Source organism: Patella vulgata, chromosome 4, assembly GCF_932274485.2.
Source record: "Patella vulgata chromosome 4, xgPatVulg1.2, whole genome shotgun sequence".
Taxonomy (NCBI): domain Eukaryota; kingdom Metazoa; phylum Mollusca; class Gastropoda; family Patellidae; genus Patella; species Patella vulgata.
Genome location: NC_065882.2, coordinates 72,891,306 through 72,916,107, shown reverse-complemented (window position 1 = coordinate 72,916,107; position 24,802 = coordinate 72,891,306). Strand labels below are relative to the sequence as shown.

The window sequence follows — 24,802 nt, the reverse complement described above, 5'->3', positions numbered from 1 at the left end:
ATGTGCAAAGTTTAGTGTTTCTGGATCAAACGATATTTCTCATAAACAGTGATTGAAAGATGAGTAAATTCTTAACTTATGTCTGAGAATGCTTTGTGATCTCGGGGCCTGGTGTTGATCTAAAGTTAAAAATGATCTCAAATGATATATTAAGATTTATCAATTTTGTGAGAAACCGTCCTGGTAAAGTATATTCATTTAACTTAGGATACAGTCTCGATGAATAAAAAGTCACTCGAGTCCTTTGAATGGTTGGGGTTGGATGGCTGAATGGTTAGCGTGCGCGCGCTGTATCATACGGTCTGTCATTGAGTCAACTGGAGGGGTTTCGATTCCACGGTTGTACGTGACAAGGAGTAGGGGCGCCTGCCCAAACTCGTAGGTTTTCACCGGGTCCTCCGGTTTCCTCCCACTGCTAAAGACCCCTACGCGCAAGCGAATTATTGAAATAAAATTAAACCATATGTTAGTCCCGAAATGACCTAGTTTGTGTCGAGTGGACGTTAAACCCCATTTCTCTCTCTCTCCCTTTGAAAGGTGTTTTATTTAGAATTTCAAAACTTAGAAATTTTAAATTAAAAGCTTGTGAAAAAAAGCAAGCATGTACTGTTTTTACATAATTTTTTTCCCTGAAGAAATATAGAGCAGAATTTGAATTGGTTCTACTGCAAGACAAAAAGTCAAATTGGCTTAACATTAGATTTCTGTTTTAAAAATTTACCTTTTTGCTATCAGTAGATAATACAAATGACCACATGTTAGTCTCAAAATAGTTGAAGGAACCTGTTGATGAGAGGGGGTTGGGTGGCTGAATGGTTTACGCGTGCGCATTTGATCATGAGGTCTGTCAATGAGTCAAGTGGCATGGTTTTGATTCTCCGCTTGTACGTGACCCGCTTGTACGTGTCCAACCTCAATGGTTTTCTCCAAGTCCTCCAGTTTGTTCCCACTGCTAAAGACCCCTACGTGCTAGCGAATTATTGAAATAAAATCGAACCATATGTTAGTCCTGAAATCACCTAGTTTGTGTCGAGTGGATGTTAAGCCCCATTTCTCTCTCTCAGATGATGAGACATTAAACCCCATTCCTAGAAACAATATATGTTTTATTATAATCCACTTATTTATTTTAACAGCGACAAGATATAACAGCAGGTGATAGAAGATTTGTTTACTCGGGGATCGTGGGATGGAAAAACGCAAGAGGTAGAGTCACAGGTAAGTTCACAAAAACACAACGATTAACAAAATTCATCTTACTCGAAACAGCATTCAAATGTATCCTTGGAATTAATTCCAGTCTATCCAGGGTACTCTTAGGATAGGGATGTTAGGCTCTTTGGGCAGCATATAGTTTGATTTAAAACAAAGTACAAGTATTCCTAATATTCATGATAATCACTAACTTGTTTCTGTTTTTCAGATATCTTGGCAGTTGTTTTAACAGACATAATTATTTTCCTTCAAGAAAATAATCAAAAATATACTTTTTATGTTCAAGATAACAAGGTGAGTCATTTAACTTTCTTTTTGGGGGATTGGATGACCGAATGGTTAGCACGCTTGCACTGTATCATATGGTCTGTCATTGAGTCAACTGGCGGGGGTTTTGATTCCCCAGTTGTACGTGACAAGGAGTAGGGTCGCCTGTCCAACCTCATGGGTCCTCTGTTTTTTTCCCACTGCTAAATACCCCTACGCGCCATCGAATTATTGAAATAAAAATGAACTATTCAGGATTGTGCCTGACAAATGGCAGGGTAGCAACCTGATGGTTTATTCCCACTATTGAAGATCCCTAAATGCAAGCAAATTATTGAAAATAACCTACTTTGTGTCGAATGAACGTTAAACTCAATTTCTTTTTGTCCCCCCATTACAATATTATAAAAAATATTTCCAAAACCCCAAACATAACATGCTAAGTTCCTGAATAAAGTTGTACGTTGTTTATATTTTTTAGTCCAGTCTCTGTATAAACCATGTTTTATATTTTCAGTCGTGTGTTGTTTCTCTGTATAAATTATTAGTAAGGGAGAAGAATGATTCACGAGATAGTCACGGTATCTACCTCATCTGTCAGAATAAACATCAGCCAGAGATGTACGAACTGGTCTGTAAGAGTAAAGCTAGTAAAGATGACTGGACAGAAAGCTTGAAGAGAGCGGTCGAAAAATGTCCACAAGAAGGTTAATTTTATTTCTGACTTAAAGCTCCAACTGCATTAATGAAGAGGGGCATACACCATACAGTGTGGTATCAGTAAAATTTTGCCAATTCTAATTGCCAAGGGATCTTTTATGTGCACAGCAATGTGTACACAGAACCTCATTTTTTCGTACCATCCGACAGATTATACATAGTCCCTCTGTCTTGCACCTTTGACAAGGGGGAACCATGCTGGAATATCCCAATGAACTTTCTCGGCCAACACAGGGATCAAACATGGGACCTCCAGGTTAGCGAGCCAAGTCTTACTCACTGAGTCACTGTGGCGCCAACTGTGACTGAAAGTTTTAGTGATATAGGAACCTGACTCGCAACCAGAATATCCCTCAATCAAATCAAAGCTAGACCCAAAGAGATATTTTTAGACCCCAGACCTACATGGTTGTCAAGAAATATTTACAATGGCACTATAAAAAATGCTAGCAATTTCATTTATCATGATGTAGACCCCTGGCCTTTCCTTTTTATACGTGCCCATTACAATACGCCTGTAGGGTGGTTGTGTAGTCCAGCAGTCATAAGATATGTCATTGATTCAAGTGGCGTTGTATATCTGTTGATTGTTGTAATTATTAGGTAATTATTCACCTGTATTTAACCCGTTAATTAATATATTTTCTATTGGAATAGAAGAAGTGCCAATTGTTGTTAGTCTAGAGAATGAAGCAGATCGAACGAGAAAAGAAGAGAGAGCAGCCAAAATACAGTATATAATAGGTCAGTACTTTAGAATGAATTTGGGATGTTGGTTGGCCAAGTGATATAACGTGTGTCTTAAATCATAAGGTCTGTCATGGAGTCCAGTGGCAGGGTTTCAATTCCTCACTTGTACGTGACAAGGAGTAGGGTTGCCTGTCCAACCTTGTGAGTTTTCTGCTAGTCCTCGGGTTTATTCTCACTGCTTAAGACCTTTACACGCCAGCGAATTATGGAAAAATAAATTGAACCACATGTTAGTCCTGAAATGACCTAGTTTGTGTCGAGTGTATGTTAAAACCCATTTCTCTCCATGTACATTCAGCAGAAATGATGGTATTGTTACATGTTCAAAGGTAACCTAATTAATTACGGTTTGTTTTGTGCGAATAGAGCAGAAAATTAGGACGTTAATCCCCATTTCATTTACTGACTTTTCCCATGTTTTAAGTTGTTTTTTTTAAGAACAGTTACACCAGCTTGTCAGACAACTATATTGAATTTTTCTTTGTTTTTATATTTTAGAACAATTACATCAGAAAGATCGTGATATAAAAGATTGTTGTGAAGAGAAGAATCAATTAATGGTAGAATTATTAGATATAACCAACAGTCGAGAGGATTCCCATTCTGTAAGTTTATATCTCTACTTTCATTTTATTACTCAATTACCTGCATGTACGTGACAAAGAGTAGGATTACCTGTCCAACCTTATGGGTTTTCTCCAGTTTCCTCCCACTGCTAAAGACTCCTACGTGCAAGTTAATTAATGAAATAAAATTCAACCATATGTTAAGTCCCAAAATGATCTAGTTTGTGTCAAGTGGACGTTAAACACCATTTCTCTCTCTCTCTCTCTGTCGCTTCAGAATTATTGGGTTACATCACTTTTACCTAGCATTAGTCGTCTGGTATATTATTTTTTTCCCTTAATTAAAAAATTATATTTTATATTTACTTATATTTTATATTTTCAGCGTCCCAATTCTCAGGATTATTCTCGAGGCAGTCAGTCTTTAGAAGTTTTACAGGCAGCTATTTTAGAAGGTATATATTTCCTTTGTTAAAACATGTTGAAGGATGGATCATACGATCATAATGGACCCTTTAGCACTTGTCAAAAGTAAATTTTGACTGCCCCTGGATAAGCCATATCGATCAGTTATGCTAAAGTGATCATTTCATTCAGCATTTGACATAAAATATTCTAAAATGGGTCGGCAACTGAGGTGGCTCATTGAGTAAGTCGTTGCCTCGCCGACCTAGAGGTCCTGTGTTGGACTCCGTTCCCCCCCGTCTCACTGGTGTAGGACCTTGAGTCTGGCAATGGACAATGCATAGCCATTCAGATGGGATGAAAAGCCAAGGTCGTGTGTCAAATTGGCGTGGACAGTTGCAATTCGAAAAAAAGGTTTGGCCACATTGCAGCTGTATAAGCAAAATTTCCCTCATAGCTCACTGCATGGCATATGTCTGTCTTCATTAACCCAGAAGGAGCAGAAATGTAGGACATGAAACCCAATTTCATTTCTAAAATGGTTTATTTGAATATTTTCAGCATCCCGTTTAACAACAATTCTTCAAGGTTCTGGAACTCATCTCAGCCGCAGTGTCAGCAGTGTTGGTGAACATGTCAGTCATTCATATGTTGCCATGCCAATGCCAAAGCGAGCAGAAACTTTCGCTGGTTTTGACAGTTCGTATGAAGTGCCTAAAGGTCAGTTTAATTTTGATTTGTTTAAACAAAAATATTGTCACTTATACATTGACAGATGCTCTATTTAACTGCCTGAATTTTATTGGATAAAAGGGGGGTGGTTGGTCTAGTGGTTTAACGCATGCGCTTTAAATCATAAGGTCTGTCATTGAGTCAAGTAGCGTGGTTTCAATTCCCCGCTTATACGTGACAAGGAGTTGGATCGCCTGTCCAACCTTGTGGGTTTTCTCCAGGTCCTCTGGTTTCCTTGGTTTCCTCCCACTGCTAAAGACCCTGCACACAAGTGGATTATTGAAATAAAATTAAACCATATGTTAGTCCCAAAATGACCTACATGTAGTTTGTTTCGATTGGAGGTTAAATGAAGCAAGTCATGTAATTTGAGGTTTTGAATCTGTAAGGAGAATTTTAAGTTATCAAACCTGATAATACATAAACAAGTCTTGTGGAACAAATGGGGGGAGATGTTTTCTGCGTACTTAATTGTTTTTTTTTTTACCTTTCTCCAAAATTCTCTAAAAATCATATATTTCTTGTTATTTTAGGTGCTGTGAAGAAACGTTTTGTACCTCAAATTCGTGATAGTTCTTGTCGAACACCCAGTCTACTGAGTTTAGATAAACAAGATGCAGACGCGAGTATTTCTAGTGTAGCTGAGCAAACCGGTGGTCACAAGGTAAGAGTTATTTCCCTTGACACACTTTTCTGATCTGAAGCAGTGAATATAGTTACAACATTATTGACCTTGTATCACATGATCATCTTTAGCCATGCCCACTGAATTCCTAAATTAAAACGTGAGCTTCCACAATTAAGAAGGGAAAGCCCTTGTATGTCATGATCATCTTGAGTCACACCCACCGCAATCAAAAATATGAAGGAATGGGGTTTAAGGTCATAGGCGTACGAGCTGGGGGGGGTGGAGGGGCACCCCCCCATTTTGGGCATGTTTTGCTGGGAAAATTTGAGCACACAATTGTACTTTGTAAAAGTTGTATAAAAAAATATTAATATTATCATTATTATTATGTTACATACTAAGAACCTAACTATATTTTTTGGCCACCAACCACCACCGTCCCCCCAGTCAAAAATTTCCCTGTATGCCTATGTTTAAGGTCTTGTCAACACAATGCTTTGTTATTTTGAGACTAACATATGGTTGTATTTTTTTCCATTCCATCCAAGGGACTAGACAACACCCTTACTGTGCTTGATAAATCCTGAGATTCTTGTCAACCCACTTTGATTTGAACCCAGGATATTATAGTCAACAATTCAGTACCCGTCTGCCACATCCCCCTTGTCAAAACTGGGTTTAAATTCTCAATCCATATGGATAAATTATTATCCTGAGCCTAAAGAACTCAAGGCTAGTGATGTTGAAATAGGCTTTTGTTCCCCCCAAAATATCTCTAGATAAATTATAAAATTTTCAGTTTGTGTTTCCACGGAAACAATTTTGACTTAGTTGAAATAAAGACAATAAAAATATATTTTCAATTTAACATCTGCTGTTTGTCTGCATTGAGTCTCAATTTTCCCTGACTTAATTTTACAAATTAGAACAACAACAACAAAAACACAACTCATTGCTCTGTGATTCTTGTGAAGATTGACATGGTTATTTCTGAAGGACTAGACATACTCGCTTTATCAGATATAGTCTCTGTTATCCACACTCAACAATATACACTGCATAGCCTGGGAATTTCCCAAAAAATACCAACCCTTACTGTCACTCTGGACAAGTAGAATATTTATTATACAAAAAAAAAAATGAATCAAATTTTGTTGATAACAAGAACAGCTAAAGTAGTTAACAACATGAACAGCTAAATGATTTAGTAACATGAACCATTAAAGTATTTAGTAACATGAACTGTAAAAGTATTTAGTAACGTTAAAGTATTTAGTAACATGAACCGTTAAATGATGAGTCGTTATATACATGTAATAACAAAAACTTAGTTAATGATGACCAATCTCAGGCAAGCGCAATGTTCAATTGTTCTCATTAACCCTATAGTATTTGAATAATTTATGTTTTGACCGTAGCGTAGTCTCAATTATCGCTAAAATAATAAACCAAGTCTCGACATTCCATTTTTTTCGTTACATGATTAAATGGTGAATGTTCAAATTCATTTGATATCAAAGTCATTGATGGTCTGGAGAGTTGATTATGGTCGTTTCCTGTGAATAAATGTCTGAATAATAATTTATATAACATTTATATATAACACCTGCAATAGACTGATTTAGCTGTTATATAATGAATGTATTTTGAAGATTGTTACATACATGTAAAGAGATATTCAAGTTCTTGTCTAACCTCTGTGTCCTCAATTACCCATATGTTGTTAAACTCATATAAAAATAAAATCTAGCTTGAATTTACGTCACACAGTCAAATAACTGGAGTTAAATGAAGTGTAGTAAGTGTAGACAGCTTGAATTTTGTGGCGTTGTTTTGGAACTAGGCCATGTTTTTATTGGATACTTGTAAACAATATCTGTTTATGATGTATAGCTCTCATCACCTTAGTGTATGATTTAGTCATTGACAGTGTTATATCTTGTAATATTATCATAAATAAATTACTTCATGTGTTGTTTTTTTTCTGCCAGTGATTGCCATGTTAGATTATTTGATTATGTTTTTTTTTTCTCCTTTTCAATGGATAATAATAATCATTATCATTTGTGACGCTTTACCAGTTGCTATAAAATTGAATAAACAAGTCTGGTAAAATAAATAAACAACTATTATAAAAATAAATAAACATGTGTTATAAAATAAATCTACAAGTTGGATAAAATAAATGAAATTATTATAAAATAAATCTAGTAGTCGGATAAATTAAATATGTCTGATCAAATCTGTACATAGTCTTCATTCGATACTAACAATAATAAAGTTTATGAACTCCATCTAGATTGACCCTGTAATGAAAACAATAACGAAATAGGATAGAAAATCAAGAATTAAGATTTAGTTTGAATATCTATTTTATTTACCTTTGCTAAAATAAAATTCCAGGATGGATCCCAAAAATGAATACTGGTAATTAAAACTACACAAGTTATTCTTGTACCAAAATTTTTTAATTAAGAGAATTAAGAAGACTCACACACAACTTATAGTCTAGTTACAGAATTTGTTATGTTTCACCTAAATATTGATATCATGCTGTTAATTATCTGAGCTACAAAGTCTGACCTTAATATATTAAATTGATGAAGTCATTAGTTAGGTAAATATTTTCTCCTCCCTCTGGTCATTAATAAATAGACAAACGACTACATGAACGTAATGTTGTTAGTTAAAACTGATTAGTGATTATAAATATGTCAGAAAAAATCTTCTATGAGATCTTGTATTCATTATGGATCTTATTACGATATCTTAGTTGTGTTATATAAAGAGAGAGAAATGGAGTTTAACCTCCACTCGATAAAAACTAGGTCATAATTGAGACTAACATGATTTAATTTTAGGTCAGTAATTTGCTTGCGCGTAAGGTCTTTAGCAGTGGGAGGAAACCGGAGGACCCAGAGAAAACCCACAAGGTTGGACAGGTGATCCTACTCCTTGTCACGTATAAGCGAGGAATCGAAACCAATGCACTTGACTCAATGTTAGATCTTGTAATGCGAATGCATTAAACCATTTGGTCCCTATTTTCCACTAAAATATCAAATTTCCACAGCTTATTTCACGCTAAGATGTACTCAGATTCATTATTCAACATTTAATTAAGAAACAAAATCAAAATACTAATGCTACATAACTCCGACTTGGATTCAATCAGATTTAAAATAGGCCTATCAATTCTGTTCAGCCACAACAAAATGGCAGCTGTCGTATTACTAAATAGAATTGAGGGGGGTTGGATGGCTGAATGGTTAGCGTGTGCACGCTGTATCATAAAGTCTGTCATTGAGTCAACTGGCGTGGTTTCGAATCCCCGGTTGTACGTGACAAGGAGTAGGGTCGCCTGTCCAACCTCGTGGGTTTTCTCAGGGTCCTCCGATTGTACGTGACAAGGAGTAGGGTCGCCTGTCCAACCTCGTGGGTTTTCTCAGGGTCCTCCGGTTTCCACCCACTGCTAAAGACCCCTACGCGCAAGCGAATTATTGAAATAAAATTAAACCATATGTTAGTCCTGAAATGACCTAGTTTGTGTCGAGTGGACGTTAAACTCCATTTCTCTCTCACTCTCTCTCTCACTAAATAGAATTGAACCATTTTTGGATCTTTCCCAATATTGTAGTTTGTAAGGGATTCTTACTGTGCTAAAATGAAGCAATGGGACTTTAAACATAATTTCTAGCTCTTAAGATGAGAACATCTTGCTTTACTTGAAATAGGTTATTAGATAGCTAGCTGTCTTCATTGAGAAACTTGAAATATGGGATATATGTTTCACTTGTTTACAAAACAGAACACAGTTAATGAGATTTCCATTTTCTCTCGATTTTTGATTAAGATAACATGAGAATACATGAGGCCATTGCCCAGCCAACTTTAGTAGTGGTGTTAATGCTATTGAAACAAGTTATGATTTATATAGGACAAAATTTCCCACTGTACACTGTAAACATACACAGAACTAACTTTATTTACTCATCTTTAGCGTTTTCTAAATTTCTCGATTATGGCCCCTATTATTGTTTAAATGTTTGATGTTCTAAATCATTGTGACGTCAAGTGGCAGACTATAGCCATTCAGGAGATGACCATGTCAAGACAGTTCGAATTATTATCTATTACATCTTTTTAGTAAATCAAGTTTTGTTTTGATTTTGAGTGAAACCCAGGACAGCACTGTGGATGCTTACAGCTTCCCCTCCCCCCCACACACATTTTGCCACCTTATAGGTAAGACAAAAACAATCTCTGTATGCTTCCTGACCTTGTGGGTCCTATTGTCTCTTCCCACTGCTAAAGATGCCTACATGCAAGAAAATTAATGAAATAAAATTGAACCATGTTAGTCTCAAAATGATCTTATCTGTGTCAAGTGGTCATTAAACCATCTCTCTCTCTCTCTCTCTCTCTCTCTCTCTCTCTCCCTCTCTCTCTCTCTCTCTCTCATTCCTTATTTTATTTATTTCAGGAATCAACTGACAGTAGATCACCTGCTCAACTCGGTCAATCTCCAAAACAGAAAAACTTTGAAGATGAAGGTGTTCGACCCTCTGATAGATTAAGTGACCTTGGATCATTTGGAGAACTATCTGGATCATCTATATCGTCACTGGGACATACGCTTGGTCGACACAACCAGGAGGAGATGTCATCCATAACACAACTGTGTAGATATCTTCACTGTTTAATGGTAAGTTTAATGGTATTTAGTGATTGGGTGGCCGAGTGGTCCAACGTGTGCGCTTTAGATCAAAAGGGTTGTTATTGATTTAAGTGGCATGGTTTCGATCCCACACTTGTTCATGCCTAACCTTGCCTGGCTACCCTTGTGGGTATTCTCTTGGTACTCTGGTTTCCTCCCACTGCTAAGGACCCCTACATGCAAGCCAATCATTAAAGATAAAGATAAATCTTTACCATATGTTAGTCCCGAAATGACAACTTTTTTGCTAAGTGGACGTTAAAATCTCATTTGTCTCTCTCCTGTTAATTATGGGTGAAAAACTCTTACAAACCTTTTGAAGCTGTTGGTTACTTTTTCAAAGACAAAAATAAACTTACAATATGGGGTTAGCCATACAGCCCCAAATCTGAGATTGGCCCTTTAAAACAATATAAAAACCAATAACCTTGAAGAAAATCAATATATTCTCTCCACATTATCATAAAAAATACTGTCTTCATTAGCCCAGTCAGAGCAGAACAGTAGGATGTGAAACCTCATTTAATTTCATAAAAAACCAAGATGTTGAATTTATTGAAAAACATGGCCTTTGGTTTTTTTTGACCTAGATAAGATAGGTATTTTCTGTTTCTGATGTCATAATAAACTGTATGTCATTGTTTTTGATGGACCTGTCAAAACATTAAACAAGAGATATTTTGATAAACGGATGACCTCACATTATTATTAGAATATAGTCAGTCTGTTGTTTATAGGGGGTGATGGTCAAGGTTGTCCGACTTTTTAACGGGACAACCGTCTTCATTAGCCCAGTCGGAGCAGAACAGTAGGTTGTTAAATTTAATTGCATTTAAAGGGACAAACGAGTCGAATATAGAGCTTAACTGTTGAAAGGGGAGTCATCAAGGCACAGTGATTAAGGCACTGACTCATTAACCTTGAGGTCCCATGTTCCATCTCAGGAGAGAGGGTTTAGCTTGAATTAATTTGCTTGCAACAAAAACTAAAGTCCCAATTTCAGTCCAACATTATTCAAATCTGTTAATTGTCCAACTTTTTGATGTAGTGACAAACGGTAGGTTTTAAGATGGGGATTAGCAAAACAATAGGTTGACTATTTTACACAGGTGACAATATCGTCCTGATTACCTTAATTCTAGATTAGGTGTCAAAATTTACACGATCCCTGATTTACTTGCACTTTTACTGACCCCTATTACACCAGACAACCCATCTAAAAACTTGTTCTATCTTAAAACCCAATTCTTCTTTGTCCAGTATTTGACAAAATGTCATTACTTGTATTTTCCATTTCATTACATCACACAATGAGAAGAAATACTTTCTAACTTAGAGCTTTTTTTTATTTTTAATAGTATAATACCATCTTTCATTCCAAATGGTTTTTTCTTATACAATCCTCCATTCCAAATTGGGCGTGGTTAGCCCTTGTCAGTGATACAGGATGGAGATCCTGACAAGGACAGATGTCTAGTTGTATGGATGGGACGAAAACTGAGGTCCCTTGTACATATTGGCATGCATGTAAAAGATCCCTTGACAGTTGGAATTCGATATAAGAGTAGGCCGTAGTGCCGCTGCCCGGGGCAAAATTTCCCTCATAGCACACTGTATAGCGTACGCAGAACAGTAGGACGTTAAACCCCATTTCATTTCATTCCAGACGGCTTTTCCTTATACCATCCTCCATTCCAAATAGCTTTTTCTTAGACAATCTTTATTCCAATTAGCCTTTTCTTAGACAATCTCCATTCCAAATAACTTTTTCTTAGACAATCTCCATTCCAAATAACTTTTTCTCATACCATCCTCCAGATGGCCTTTTGTAGAAAATATTACTCTTAATACAATTCTCATTTTCTTTTTAAATAAATACTGCATGTTCCAACGCCAAACATCTGATTTTATATTCTAAAAATCTAATTCATGAAGAAAGTTTGATGTTTTTGAGGATGATGTCGAAGGATGGTATAAATTCCTTTGAGCCCTTCCTGCTCTGGCTACTCATCTTGTGATTCAGGTACAAATAAATACAAATTTTATTTTGTAGTCATTAACATCGGAACATAGTACAGCTGTTGAAGACCTTCGAGCCCAGTTAATAACAGCCAATGAGAAAATTAATAAATTATCTGTTGATGTCAGTGAGAAGAAATCCGTTTATCATCATAATCAACTGGAAGAACTTCGAAATCTTCAGGTAAGTTTTTTTTTTTTAAGATTTTATTATATTAAAGATTTCGTTTTATTAAAGATTATGTTTTATTGAAGATTTAATTTTTTTTCAAAGATTCACTTTTAAGTGAATGTTTTCTTAAAGTGAATTTTCTTGAAGTGAATTTTTTGAAAGTGAATGTTTTATTAAAGTGAATGTTTTATTAAATATAAAGTTTGATTATATTTAAAGTTTGATTATATTTAAAGTTTTTTTAAAGGTTCAGTTTTATTAAAGATTTAATTTAATGAAAGATTCAGTTTTATTAAAGATATAGTTTTATTACAGATTAAATTTTATTAAAGACTATATTTATTAAAGATTTAAACAACTAAATTGAATAGATGTGTATTTGGTAATTTATTGTTTTTAAAAGGTTTTGAGCATGTTTTTGGATCGATTTAGCACTCAAGATATGGACATTATTATTATATTTATTTATTTATTTACAGGAGAATTATAGCCGTGAACGTCAGGAATGGGAAAGAACTAGATCCCAGAATACTGTTTGGTTAGAAAGTGAAACTAGTAAACTGGAGGAACAGAGGCGGGTTTTAGCACGGAAAGAGGTAAATATATCTTAAAACCATATTCTCATATAAACTTATTCTATAATATAACTACATTAATTTATGTTTCATACTTAAATATGCTGATCTACTTTGAACAGTTTGCTTCCCTTGCAAACAATCAGTCTTCATCAGCCCAGTCAGAGCAGAACATTTCATTTCCTTTCAAACAATGGAGGTCTATCTTGAAGCTGGGTTGGGGGGGGGGGGGTAAGTGGCTCAATGGTCTGACATGTACACTTTAGATCATAAGGTCTGTCATTGAGTCAAGTGCCAAGGTTTTGATTCTCAGTGTGTACTTGAACAGGAGTATGGTCGCCTGTCCAACCTCTTGGGTTTTGTCTGGGTCCTCCTGTTTCCAGCCACTGCTAAAGGCCCCAACGCGTAAGCAAATTATTGAAATAAAATAAAATGACCTAATTTGTGTCCAGTGGATGTTAAACACTCTCTCTCTCTCTCTCTCTCTCTCTCTCTCTCTCTATAACTAGGTTTTTATCAGGGTCTTATTCAGAATCATCAATGGAGGTCTTTTCTGAAGTTTCAGCAGATTTAATAAGCTATTACTACTGGTTGCCTTTTTTTTTTGAATGCACAGAGTTCACATAGATGTGTTTTCCTTGCATGTCAAGTGTCCAATTTCTCTAACAACTTTACATGTCTGTAAATAAGCTAAATATCTACGTTCATGTCTAACATGCAGAACATGTATTATCATTGAGAATGTAAAATTCTATATTAGTCGCAAATCACACCAGAGTGTCTCGATTTACTGTATTTATGATGTCTTAATTTGACTTGCGGTACAGTAGTCTATTATTCTCGGTGTAACTTGATCTCGCACTATGTTATTTTTGGTATTAACAACACGTGTCTACTACAAGATGTTGGTCACCCTGTTTCATTCATGGGCTTTCTGCATCCAAAAAGGTTGCATGTTTTCTTTGGTAACCTTTGAACAACAACAGTGATAAAAACACTCACCCTCATCCCGTGCTCACCTGGTCGAGGGTTGGGTTGTTGAATCATCTAACACATACGCTTTAGATCATAAGGTCTGTCATTGAGTGAAAAAGTGGTGTGGTTTCGATTCCCAGCTTGTGTGTGACAAGGAGTAAGGTCACGTGACCAACCTTGTTGGTTTTCTCTAGGGGCTTTGGTTTCCTCCCACAGTATAAAGACCCCAATCCAAAAGTGAATTATTGAGATAGAATTGAAGCATAGTCCCAAAATGACCTAGTTTGTGTCCAGGGGAGGGTAAACCGCATCTCTCTCATTAATATTGGGTTCACGTGGCTAAGTGGGTAAGACGCTAGCTCGCTAGCCTGGAGGTCGGGTGTTCGATCTCTGCATTGGCCGAGAAAGTTCATCCAGATTTTCCGGCGTGGTTCTCCCTTGTCAGTGATGCAGGACGGAGGGGCTGACATGGAAAGCTGTCTAGTCGTTCGGATGGGACGAAAAACCGAGGCCCCGTGTACACATTGGCGTGCACGTAAAAGATCCCTTGGCAGTTGGAATTCGATATAAGAGTAGGCCGTAGTGCCGCTGTCCGGGCAAAATTTCCCTCATAGCACACTGTATGGCGTATGCCCGTCTTCATTAGCCCAGGTTAGGCGCAGAACAGTAGGACGTTAAACTCCATTTCATTTCATTTCATTTCTCTCATTAATATGATTTATATTGTACACAGTGAAGTTATTTTTTATTGTTTGTTAGTCTTTGAAAAGGCTATGATATTGTAGCATGAATGTTTTCTGTTTACTTGTAAAATTGTTACAGCTAGAATAATATCCTAACTGTTTTATAAAATTGTGATCAAATGGTTCTGTTTATAAAAGCAAAGTGAATGTCACTATGGCCTTGAGATTTATATATATTTTTTTGTTGTTGAGAGGCTATGTTTTGATATCCCAGTGAAAAAATGATATTATGTTTCGTGACGTCTTCATTAGCCCAGTTGGTGCAGAAAAGTAGGACGTAGTCACGATTTCCCTTATAGCACTCTGCATGGGGTATACTGATCTTCATTAACCCTGTGAGTGCAGAAAAGTAGGACGTTAAACCCAATTATATTTCATTTCTTTGAAAAATATTGTAATTTAGGTACTTTGACAGACACAATCCATATTATCAGATAATCAGAATTCTTTTGATAAATAAGCCGGTGTTGTGTTTTCAAACTGTGCTTTAGATTACATGGTCTGTCATTGAGTCAAGAGGCCTGTGACAAGGAGTAGGGTCGCCTGTCCCAACTCATTAGGGTTTTTTTACAAGTCCTCCATGTTTCATCACACTGCTAAAGACCCCTACGCCTACACGCAAGCTAATTATTGAAATAAAATTGAACCATATGTTAGTCCCAAAATGATCGAGTTCCTGCTGAGTGGATGTTAAACTCTCTCTCTCTCTCTTATAAAAGCAAAGTATAAACATCATAAAATTTAGCTTGACATATACACCAAAAGTTAATCTGATGTAACTTTTTTCAGCTTTTTTTTTTGTGTTTATTTCTTGAAAACGGCTAGCGGTCTTTCCAGGGCAATGTGACACATGGTATCAAACTGAATAAAACCACAATCTACATATTTTCATTATAATGAGTGTTGACAAATGGATAAACTGTTTTACTTTTTTGTTGGTGGTGTTAAAGTGTAAAAAAAAAAACGTAAAGATAACTCTGTCTACTTAGTATTTAGGGAAAAGATCAACGCGATGAATTTCCGTCATGATTAGAGAAGAATGTTAATCGATCTCTTTTTCTTATGGTTTAGTTCAGATTTATTGCAGTTAATAACTCGACTTTGGGTTTGTTTTTTTTTAACAAGTTTTATTTAAGCGATTAGAAGTGTTGTGTCTAGTGAAGTTGATAATTGCCTTTTATTTGTCGAGAGTTTCAAGATCTTTTGAAGTGCCATGATTATAAATCTTGTTTAAGAGATTGTTGAGATGATTTTTCCTGTCGTAAGATGTAGTATGCTCCAGAACAATAGCTTAAAGATGCATAATGCATCAAGTGTTATATAAATTATTACACAGACATTTATTCACATGACAAGCCCATATTCCACTCACTAGATCATCAGATAGCTAATATTTACAGATGGGACAAATAAACATGGTCCAAGCGTAAAAGAAGACTTAACAGTTGGAATTGAAAGAGGATTACTTCTACCTCACACTATAGATATAACCAAATGTGACCTGTGACAGCCATATGAGTCAGAAGTGGCAAGACACTGTTTACGATAATAATATACAAGTTGAAAGTCACAAGTTATTGTTTATGATAATAATAATATATGAACAAAAATGTCAAAATAGGCTAAAAATATTTTTAAAAGATTAGTTTGCTTTATTTGTTAAATCGGATTATATCTTTAAAAGATCTTTTGGCCAATGTTAACATTTTTGTTCATATTTGTTCATGGTTAAAGCGTGCGCATTGGATCACGAGGTCTGTCGTTAATGTGATGTGGTTTTGATTCTCCGGTCGTACGTGACAAGGAGTAGGGTCGCCTGTCCAACCTCATGGGTTTTCTCTGGGTCCTCCGGTTTCCACTGCTAAAGACTCATACGTGTCAGCGAATTATTGAAATAAAATTGAACCATGTGTTAGTCCCGAAATGATCTAGTTTGTATCGAGTGGATGTTAAACCCCACTCTCTCTCTCTCTCTCTCTCTCTCTCTCTCTCTCTCTCTCACACACACACACACAGAGGGGAGAAAAAACCATGGTCCACACATGTAAAAGAACCCTTGACAGTTGAAAATCAAGAAAGAGTAGGTGAAAATGGCACTGGCGCTGTATAGTGTTATGTTGACGAGACATTAAACCAAATTCCATCACATTGTTCTAATTCTTATTGATCTATTTTCAGGATGAGTTGCGACGCCAACGAGAGGCCCTCCAGAAACAGATCGACATGTTAAAGGAAGTTGGTCTGCCTTTATCATCAAGTTTCTCTGGTAACCAACCAGTTTGTGAGCATCCAGATAGTCCTGATAGTCGCCAAAATAATGAACCCGTTGTTCACAAACGGTCAGCATCTGCAGACTTCTACAAGGGAACCTCTGAAGACTTGGAAAGACTTAATCAGTACAACCAGCGGGACAACGCAGGAGAATTCCGCGGGAACGGATCAAAACCCCGTTTGTCGATGGGGAATTTACCGAGTTACAATTCTGTTGGACAGAAACAAACTATGCCTGTGCATCTCTTAAGTACGACCAATGAACAGAAAGTTGGTTCCATAAAAGGACAACAGATCCCGATGAAACTTGTGGGAAATCCAACACCTCATGGTACTGCTCTACATCAACAGAAACCTTCGTTACTGAAGGGTACGATCAGTAATCCAGCTCATCAACGACAGGGTCTGCACCACGGACCAACAGGTCACAGTGCTCCCTCTAATCTAGCTCTAGTGAAACGACTAGCTGAACCACATCATGGTACCAAGAATAAGACGCCCTCCCCGCAGGGTAGCACCCACTCAGCACCAGGAGGAAACAAACAAGGCAAATCAGACGAGGTGATATACTTCTAAACTGCAGGTATGAATTCAAACATTTTTGGAATCTTTTAATTTAGGATCGCCTATCCAACTTCACGGGTTTTCCCCCGAACTCCTCACACTGCTAACAGACCCCTACGCACAAATGAATTATTGAAATAAAATTAAACCATATGTTAGTCCCGAAATGACCTAGTTTGTCTCGAGTGGATGCTAATAAACCCTTGTTGTTATTTAGAGAAATACCGCTGTCCAGGCGAAATTCTACCTTTCACGTTGCACATTTAGCAATTAGTAATTTGTATTAATTTACTTGCATCGATACTAATGCTTCTGAAGCCGTGGTGGCTTAGTGAGTAAGAACCCTTGGCAGTTGTAATTTGATACAAGAGTAGGCGGTAGTGTCTCTGTCTGGGCCAAGTTTCCCTTATCCTGAAAGTATCTCTGGATTTTTTAATGTGGTTTCCCCTTGTTAGTCATGCAGGCCAGAGAATCTGGCCTTGAATAAAGTCTAGTCATTCGGATGGAACAAAAAACAGAGATCCTGTGTATAAGTTGGGGTGCACATAAAAAATGCCTTGGCAGTTGGAATTTGAAATAAAAGTAAACCGCAGCGCCGCTGTCAGGGAAAATATTCACCCAAAGCACACTGTATGTTGTATGCCAAATTCATTAGCCAAGGGAAAACATCCATGCAAAGCACACTGTCTGGTGTATGCCCATCTTTATTAGCATAGTCAGAGCACTAGTACGTTAAACCTCATTTCATTTCATTAATATTTCTTCATTATTTTTTTTTCAGCAATATATCTGAGGAGATTGATCAGTAAGAAGTCTAGGTTAATGTACAGATGACATTACCTAGGATATAACAATGGTGCTACTTTCACTTGATGTCTGATTTCTTCGGTGGGTACATGGAGGACTACAGTCTTACGATTGGATACGTTTAATCACATGATGTACACAGATTACTGGTAGTCCGATGTAGTTGTGAGACAGACGTTGGAAAGACAGTTCCAAAATGAAAGCTGTTCAATTAAATACCTTTTAAATGATTAATTAAATTAGTGCAATTGTTAATTGTTAGTGATGATTTGTTGACAAAAGAGCTGGTTTCTCTGTTTCGTTGATTTTGATTGGTTGGAATTGAATTGAATAATTATGTATTTGTTACAAATGATTGTATTGGTTGATGATTATGGACAAATGGTCTGGTGACCAATCAGCACATTGATTATTGACATAAGCACATCTCGAGAGGCAAAGCCTCTCTCCTAAAGATGATGCTTCATTATCCTAAAAGTGCTCACTTCGTTAAAAAAAACCAAAACATCTGACAAAATGGCTTCTAAGCATTGTCTGCAGATATTTCTGTCAAATATTTAATAACTGCCCCGCCATTTCGTGTTCAAAACTTCTCTCACATCTGTGGAATCACGCAAAAATTGTGTTTATTGTCAAAGATGGAGACAATATTATTTCACATGAATAAAAGTTCAGATACTTTTCCTGTCGCACAAATATATCGTATGCAATTAATTTAATTTTCGAGTCACAATTTAGCAGAGCAGTATTGTGAGTAATATTAAAAAATATGTATTTAGATATGTCAAATGATAATTTATTACTTTGTACATATGTATGTACATACAGTATGTTTTGCAAATATAATTTATACTTATTTAGATTTATATCATCTTGATCACTCTGTCTGAAATCGTCTTCGCTTTGACTCCAACAATTTTTAATCTGAATAAAATATGTCCATTGTGTGTATGGTTACTGGATGTTCATGTAGACAGTTTGTGCAGTGGCTTGTGGGAAATGTCTTCTCAATCCATCAGTTAACAATGCATTCTGCGTATTTCAAATACAGGGTGAAGGTCATTTTTTCTTCTCAGCCAATCAATAATAAGACATACCGGAATCTTCATATGACCTTTAACACTGTATACAGATGTGATACCATTTTGTGGTAGTCAAGGGGAGACAGTTTGGGCTGGATTGATCGAGTGATTGAGTTCATTTTACGAAAGGTTTTTGTCTAATTTAAGATAATATTTTTAAGAAATAGATTTCGACGATTTCATATACATTTAATTAAGGGTGCTGTGTAATTATGCGAATAGTTTGTGTGACTTGATGCATACTTTGATCGACTTCGGTGAAGTGCAATTCAACATTTTTTTTTTAATTACGAAGATTATAAATTAATTAATAATTGAAATATATGTACATGCAGTGTTATTATTTTTTCATTTTGAATTCTATTATTAAAAGGCAAAAAATCACTTGGGTGTAGCGACTAGATTTCGCTTTGTTATTGTTGTACACTCTTCGGATACATATAAACGCAAAAACGATGTTTCATTTGATGGCGATGGAAAATTCTAAATCTTCCTATGAAACTGATCTAAGCATCTTGGAGTAGGAACAATGAGATGAAAAATGTCCGGTCCACATCCCAGGACAATGCACGCCATATGACAAAATGTACAGGATCTTAAGAGTATTTTATTTTCCAAATCAGATTGTACTATTGCTAATACAATTAATTGATTCGTAACTTGACAGGTGTTTGGACCAGGAACTTTTCCACAAGCGCTGGCCTACGTGCTTTGATAATTTAGGAAACTCGGCAAGCATGTTCCTTGGACAATTTCGCATTGATTGATGGCCTTCACTTTTTTATATGATGTCACAATTTAAAGATGATGGCGTCATGATCGGTTCTTGGTCCATATAGTACTATCGTACTATTTTTTTGTATCCCCCCCCCCCCCCCGAAAAACGATGATATATATTTTATACGAAGATAAGAAATAAGTAAATAACGAGACATATTCATATTAGATTTTAATTTTATTGATATACACAGTATATAAATATGCATGTTTTCATAATAACAAGGTATATTAATACCTGCATTTAATGATTTAATAGTAGGAAATTATAACATTAGGGGATCTGTAATATAAAGATAGTAACTTAAGTGAATATGCTTAGGTTTTGATTTTTTCAATACAAGTGCAATTTGTTGGTTATGTGAAGTCCTGAAATGGGAAGTGGCAACGATTGGGCAACTAAAATGAGTATGCTATATATAGTATATGCACGGAACAACTCCCACGACTTTTGAAGACTATTAAAGTTTTAATGTTTTCAGTACAAAACAAATTTGAGTATGTTCATTTGCAAGGAATGATCTGGACACTTTGGAAGCTGTGTTTCTAGTACAAGAGAAAGCTTACAATAAAATTTTGTTAGCTATGTGAACTCTTGAAATGGGAAGTGACACCAGGTGTCTAGGAGATAGAGCATATCCTGCTACATACACAACAGCTATTGAAATTATCAGTCTTTAGGTTACAGTTCCTCTACTTATTGAAGTATATAGACTATTATTATTAACGTGTGATTAATTTATTATTTGGACAAAAAAAAAAGATATAATATGGACCCCTACACGATTGACATTTTGTATGTAGGTTCCCTATGGTTTTTTTATTTTTTAAGTCGATAATAATTTAGAGTTACCTAACTTAGGACTTTACATCGTTGTCATGGACACTACGTATATTTACATGGATTTGTCTTACTTATGAACACTGTTACGTTGACGTTGAAATAAAACATTTTGGACCACAGCCTCCGCAGATAACAAGGCAGAGCCATATTGTGTGTTGCGACAAATTTGTCCTGTAAGGAAAATGAATTCCATGCCATATGACTAGCGCTGCCGAGGTTGTTACGGAAGAAGTTCGCCTGTCCTTCAACTGTATAGCAAACAGACTCATAAAAACACCTCAAATTTGACCAGAATTCAAACTTTTTAAAAGATCGCTGGCCACCTATATTAATTATTTTGTCGAATGTGGCTAGTAACTTAGGGGCATTAATGTGCTCTAAGAGATCTTTGTCCCAAACAATGGGTTATTTTGAAAAGTGCTTTTCGACTTGAATTCATTACTAAAAAATGAAAATTAGTTTTAATTCCTCATTTTCAACATTCCTTTAAGATCAAAAAAACTCATTATTTTTATAATTATTTTGGCTTCAAATAACTTTTTTTTGTGTTTTTTTTTACTATTTTATATTTGAACTGGTCAGATGTTTGGTATTTAACTGTTTGCTAGTTATAGATATCGTGGTGTTTTTTTTTAAAACTTGTAAAATATTGTGTTCATAAATCATGTGGCTTGTTTTTCGTAAATTGTTGTTGCTTAATAAACTGTCTACTGTGTGATCAGCTAATCCTAGTAATTGTAAAGATCCCTGTCGAAAATAAACTCCATAGCTTGGCAAAATACATGGAGGAATTATTATTTGTTGTTTATGAGTTGTTAAGAAAACTGCACTTTAGTTAACTTTAATTTGTCAAATTCTTATTCTGTGCTTCATTCTGAGATTGTTTCGATTATAAAATTGTCTAAAGTTTTGAGAAGTATTGGTGATAAAAATACTGTCAAATCTCAAACAGCCTTTTGTTCGAGTTTTTTCATCTTTTTTTTTAAAAACTTATATAAAATGGTTGTAGGTTGACCATTGTTTAAGTTATTTTCTAATTGTTCATAGTGTAAAATAAACTATTTTTACTTTAAGAAAAAAAAACCTGACAAAATATTTGTACAGTTATAGAGGACAATCTATATTATTAAATTTATAAATAGAATTTTTGTAGATAAATAGATTGATTATGTAGGCAAAAGATGGTTCAATGGCACAAAAATATTTCTTTATTTTCAATTAATTTGTGACAGGCAATATCTCTGTTAGGCTTTGTTCACGAATATATAAATTCTTAAAATGGATTTTAGCTAAAAAAAAATTATCTAATATTAAGGATTCTTTGAATAGGGCCCAGAGGCCATTTAATTGGTTGAGCATTAAAATCCTAGAACAGATTTTACAGCTCCTGACCAATGAAAGGGCAGAATTTTCAAAATATGCTAGGTTTTTATGAATAAGGATAAAGACCTTGAAGCCAAATTTTGCACAGTGATTAAAGATAAAGGAATTTTTTGTGTCATTGGTATGGAAGAATTACCATATAGTTACAAGAGTAGTTAGTGTTAATTTAAAACCATCATGGTGCCAGTTATATGTACATGATTTATTGTTAAAATAATGTTATTCCCTCCCTTTTGATTGGTCCTTATTTCAAATCATTAAGACAATCAACCAATCAGTTTGTCAGATAGCCCAATTCATTCTGCATCCATTGATCAGAACATTAAAGGTGCTCAACTTATTTTTCACATTCGTAGTACTTGATCTTTTTCTCAGAGGCAATCATTAATTCATTAATTTACTGATGCAGATCTGTAGAATTAAGAAAACAATGAAATGCAAATAAGTCTTATATATAGACGGTAGGACATGTGTGTGTAATTAATTCTGACCGAGGCTTCATCTTGGTCTGCATATAGTCTGTGTAAACACAGTCTCCTGCTTGAAAACGTTGGCATTCTTAAAAACTTGCTTCTGTATATCCATCTAAATGGTGTATTAACTATAGATTTAAGATGCAGTATGAACTGGGCTCTATTTGTATTGATGATGCAACTGGTTTGGCGAAACTAAACTGCTAACCAGCAAAGCATCCTGTTTAACACCATGTGAACACTGTGTATGTTTTACACCATATATGTCCTAGTAAATTATATATATATATTTATATACTACATTAATTATCATGGGGCAGAGTGTCTGAAAAAAAACCCAATATTATTATATTATAAACAAGTTTTTTTTTTGTTTCTTGATTGTTTAACTTTGTGTAGATTATTTGGGATGGACCCTATTCTGTTACTCCTCACTTGTCATTGTTTTCACCATTTGTTATTAAATTTGGTAAAAACGACAAAAAAATTATAAATAGTACATTTTATAATAAAAAAAATGCTCAAAATTATATATTGATTGTTTGTGTTATATTGATGAATTGGACGGGGGAATTCGTTAGATTAGTTGTCTAAAGTGTGCAGGTTCAGATCGTAAGGACCGTCATTCAATCAAGTAGTATGGTTTTTATTCCAAGCTTGAATTTTTCTGACGTGATTTTCCCGTGTTAGTGGCTCAGGACGGAGGGGTTGTCAAGGACAGCTGTCTAGTCATTTGGATGGGAAAAAACGAGGTCGCGTGTATACATTGCGGGGCGAAATTTCACTCATGCCACACTGCATGGCGAATGCCCGGAGCAAAACAGTAGAACGTTTAACCATATTTCATTTCATTCCCAGCTTGGATGTGACGAGGGGTTGGTTCGCCTGCCTGACCTTGTAGGTTTTCTCCAAATCCTCATTTACTTCCACTGCTAAAGACCCCAAAGATATTCACAATGAAAAATATATTCCATCTTAATTAGCCCAGTTTGTGCAGAAAAGTAGTATGTTAAACGCCATTTTATTTGATGCAGAATATATTAGTTTGTCAACTTTGTCAACTTGATGAACAAGGAAGAAAAGTATGTCTGACTGATGGAATAGTATGGAAACACATATTATATCCCTTTAGACTCCACAAAGAATTCACTGGTACTCAGCAATCTCTAAACTATCGAGATAGATGAGTACCAGTGAATTCTTTCGTGTGCACAATTACCCTTCTTTGATCAGCCAAGGTGAATACAGCATAGTCTCAGTATTGTCTTCATGAATCGTTACCGTTTATTCTATTTCCGACTAAACAATTCGAAAGTTCCGAAACGCGCTGTAAATAAACCATACTAAGGAGTTCGCAGGGTTCTGTTTTGGGGTCAATCTGGTTCATTCACTCAATAAATGATATAGTGGACGACCTTTCAGACGATATGGTACCATCAAGTTTATTTTGATGTACACGTTTCACCTGGATATCCCTTGACCCATTGAAATAATGTTCTATTTTTGCCTCTCCCCACAATTTGAGCAGATATCTGAGCGCCATGGAAAACGCATCACTTTTTTTTCCCAAATATTTTATTACTAGGTGGTTTTGTATGTATAATATTATGCAATACTATGAACTATTGTTTCACACAATGCTCCCAAACGCAAAAAAATATCGGCCCGTGTGCACAAAAAAAATTGCACGAGATGCACATGAAAAACTCAATATTCACGTGCAGCATTGTGTGTGTGCCCTTTAAAAGCATGTTTTCAACTTAATGTGCAGTACATGAACTGTGAAACGTTAATCTGTCGTAATTTGTTGTTGGATATGTGAAGGAATCGAGCTAGAGATGCCGAGACTTACTGAAAATTAACGGAATGAAGCCATGGGAATGTCCAGGGCTGGCATGTCTACACGTGCTATTGCCAGACACTTCAATAGTCATCAGTCCACTATTGTAAGATTGGTGGAACGTGTTCGAGTTACTGGATCAACACGTGACCGTCAACGTCCTGGTCCACAACGCGTTACAACCCAGGCTCAAGACCGCTACATCCGGGTCACTCATCTGCGTGACAGATTCCGCCCAGCGACTCGAACAGGTGCAGCAGTCATCGGAAGACAAGGA

General features: G+C 35.8%; 1 protein-coding gene across 6 annotated transcripts in view; it reads left to right on the top strand.

Annotated features, from left to right (window-relative positions):
• Positions 1 to 23,217, top strand: part of LOC126819769 (rho guanine nucleotide exchange factor 28) — a 237,406-nt gene extending 214,189 nt beyond the window's left edge. For 5 of the 6 annotated variants that reach the window (XM_050547974.2, XM_050547972.2, XM_050547976.2 and 2 more), the window contains 13 exons: positions 1,137 to 1,218; positions 1,424 to 1,509; positions 2,000 to 2,189; positions 2,860 to 2,946; positions 3,451 to 3,557; positions 3,904 to 3,973; positions 4,485 to 4,643; positions 5,189 to 5,319; positions 9,767 to 9,988; positions 12,054 to 12,203; positions 12,671 to 12,787; positions 16,663 to 17,338; positions 18,101 to 23,217. In XM_050547974.2, the coding sequence (XP_050403931.2) occupies positions 1,137 to 1,218; positions 1,424 to 1,509; positions 2,000 to 2,189; positions 2,860 to 2,946; positions 3,451 to 3,557; positions 3,904 to 3,973; positions 4,485 to 4,643; positions 5,189 to 5,319; positions 9,767 to 9,988; positions 12,054 to 12,203; positions 12,671 to 12,787; positions 16,663 to 17,331 (2,070 nt within the window). In that variant the 3' untranslated portion in view covers positions 17,332 to 17,338; positions 18,101 to 23,217. The remainder of the gene's footprint in view (positions 1 to 1,136; positions 1,219 to 1,423; positions 1,510 to 1,999; positions 2,190 to 2,859; positions 2,947 to 3,450; positions 3,558 to 3,903; positions 3,974 to 4,484; positions 4,644 to 5,188; positions 5,320 to 9,766; positions 9,989 to 12,053; positions 12,204 to 12,670; positions 12,788 to 16,662; positions 17,339 to 18,100) is intronic. The other variant, XM_050547973.2, reaches the window with a different exon arrangement.
• The last annotated feature ends 1,585 nt before the right edge of the window (positions 23,218 to 24,802 follow it).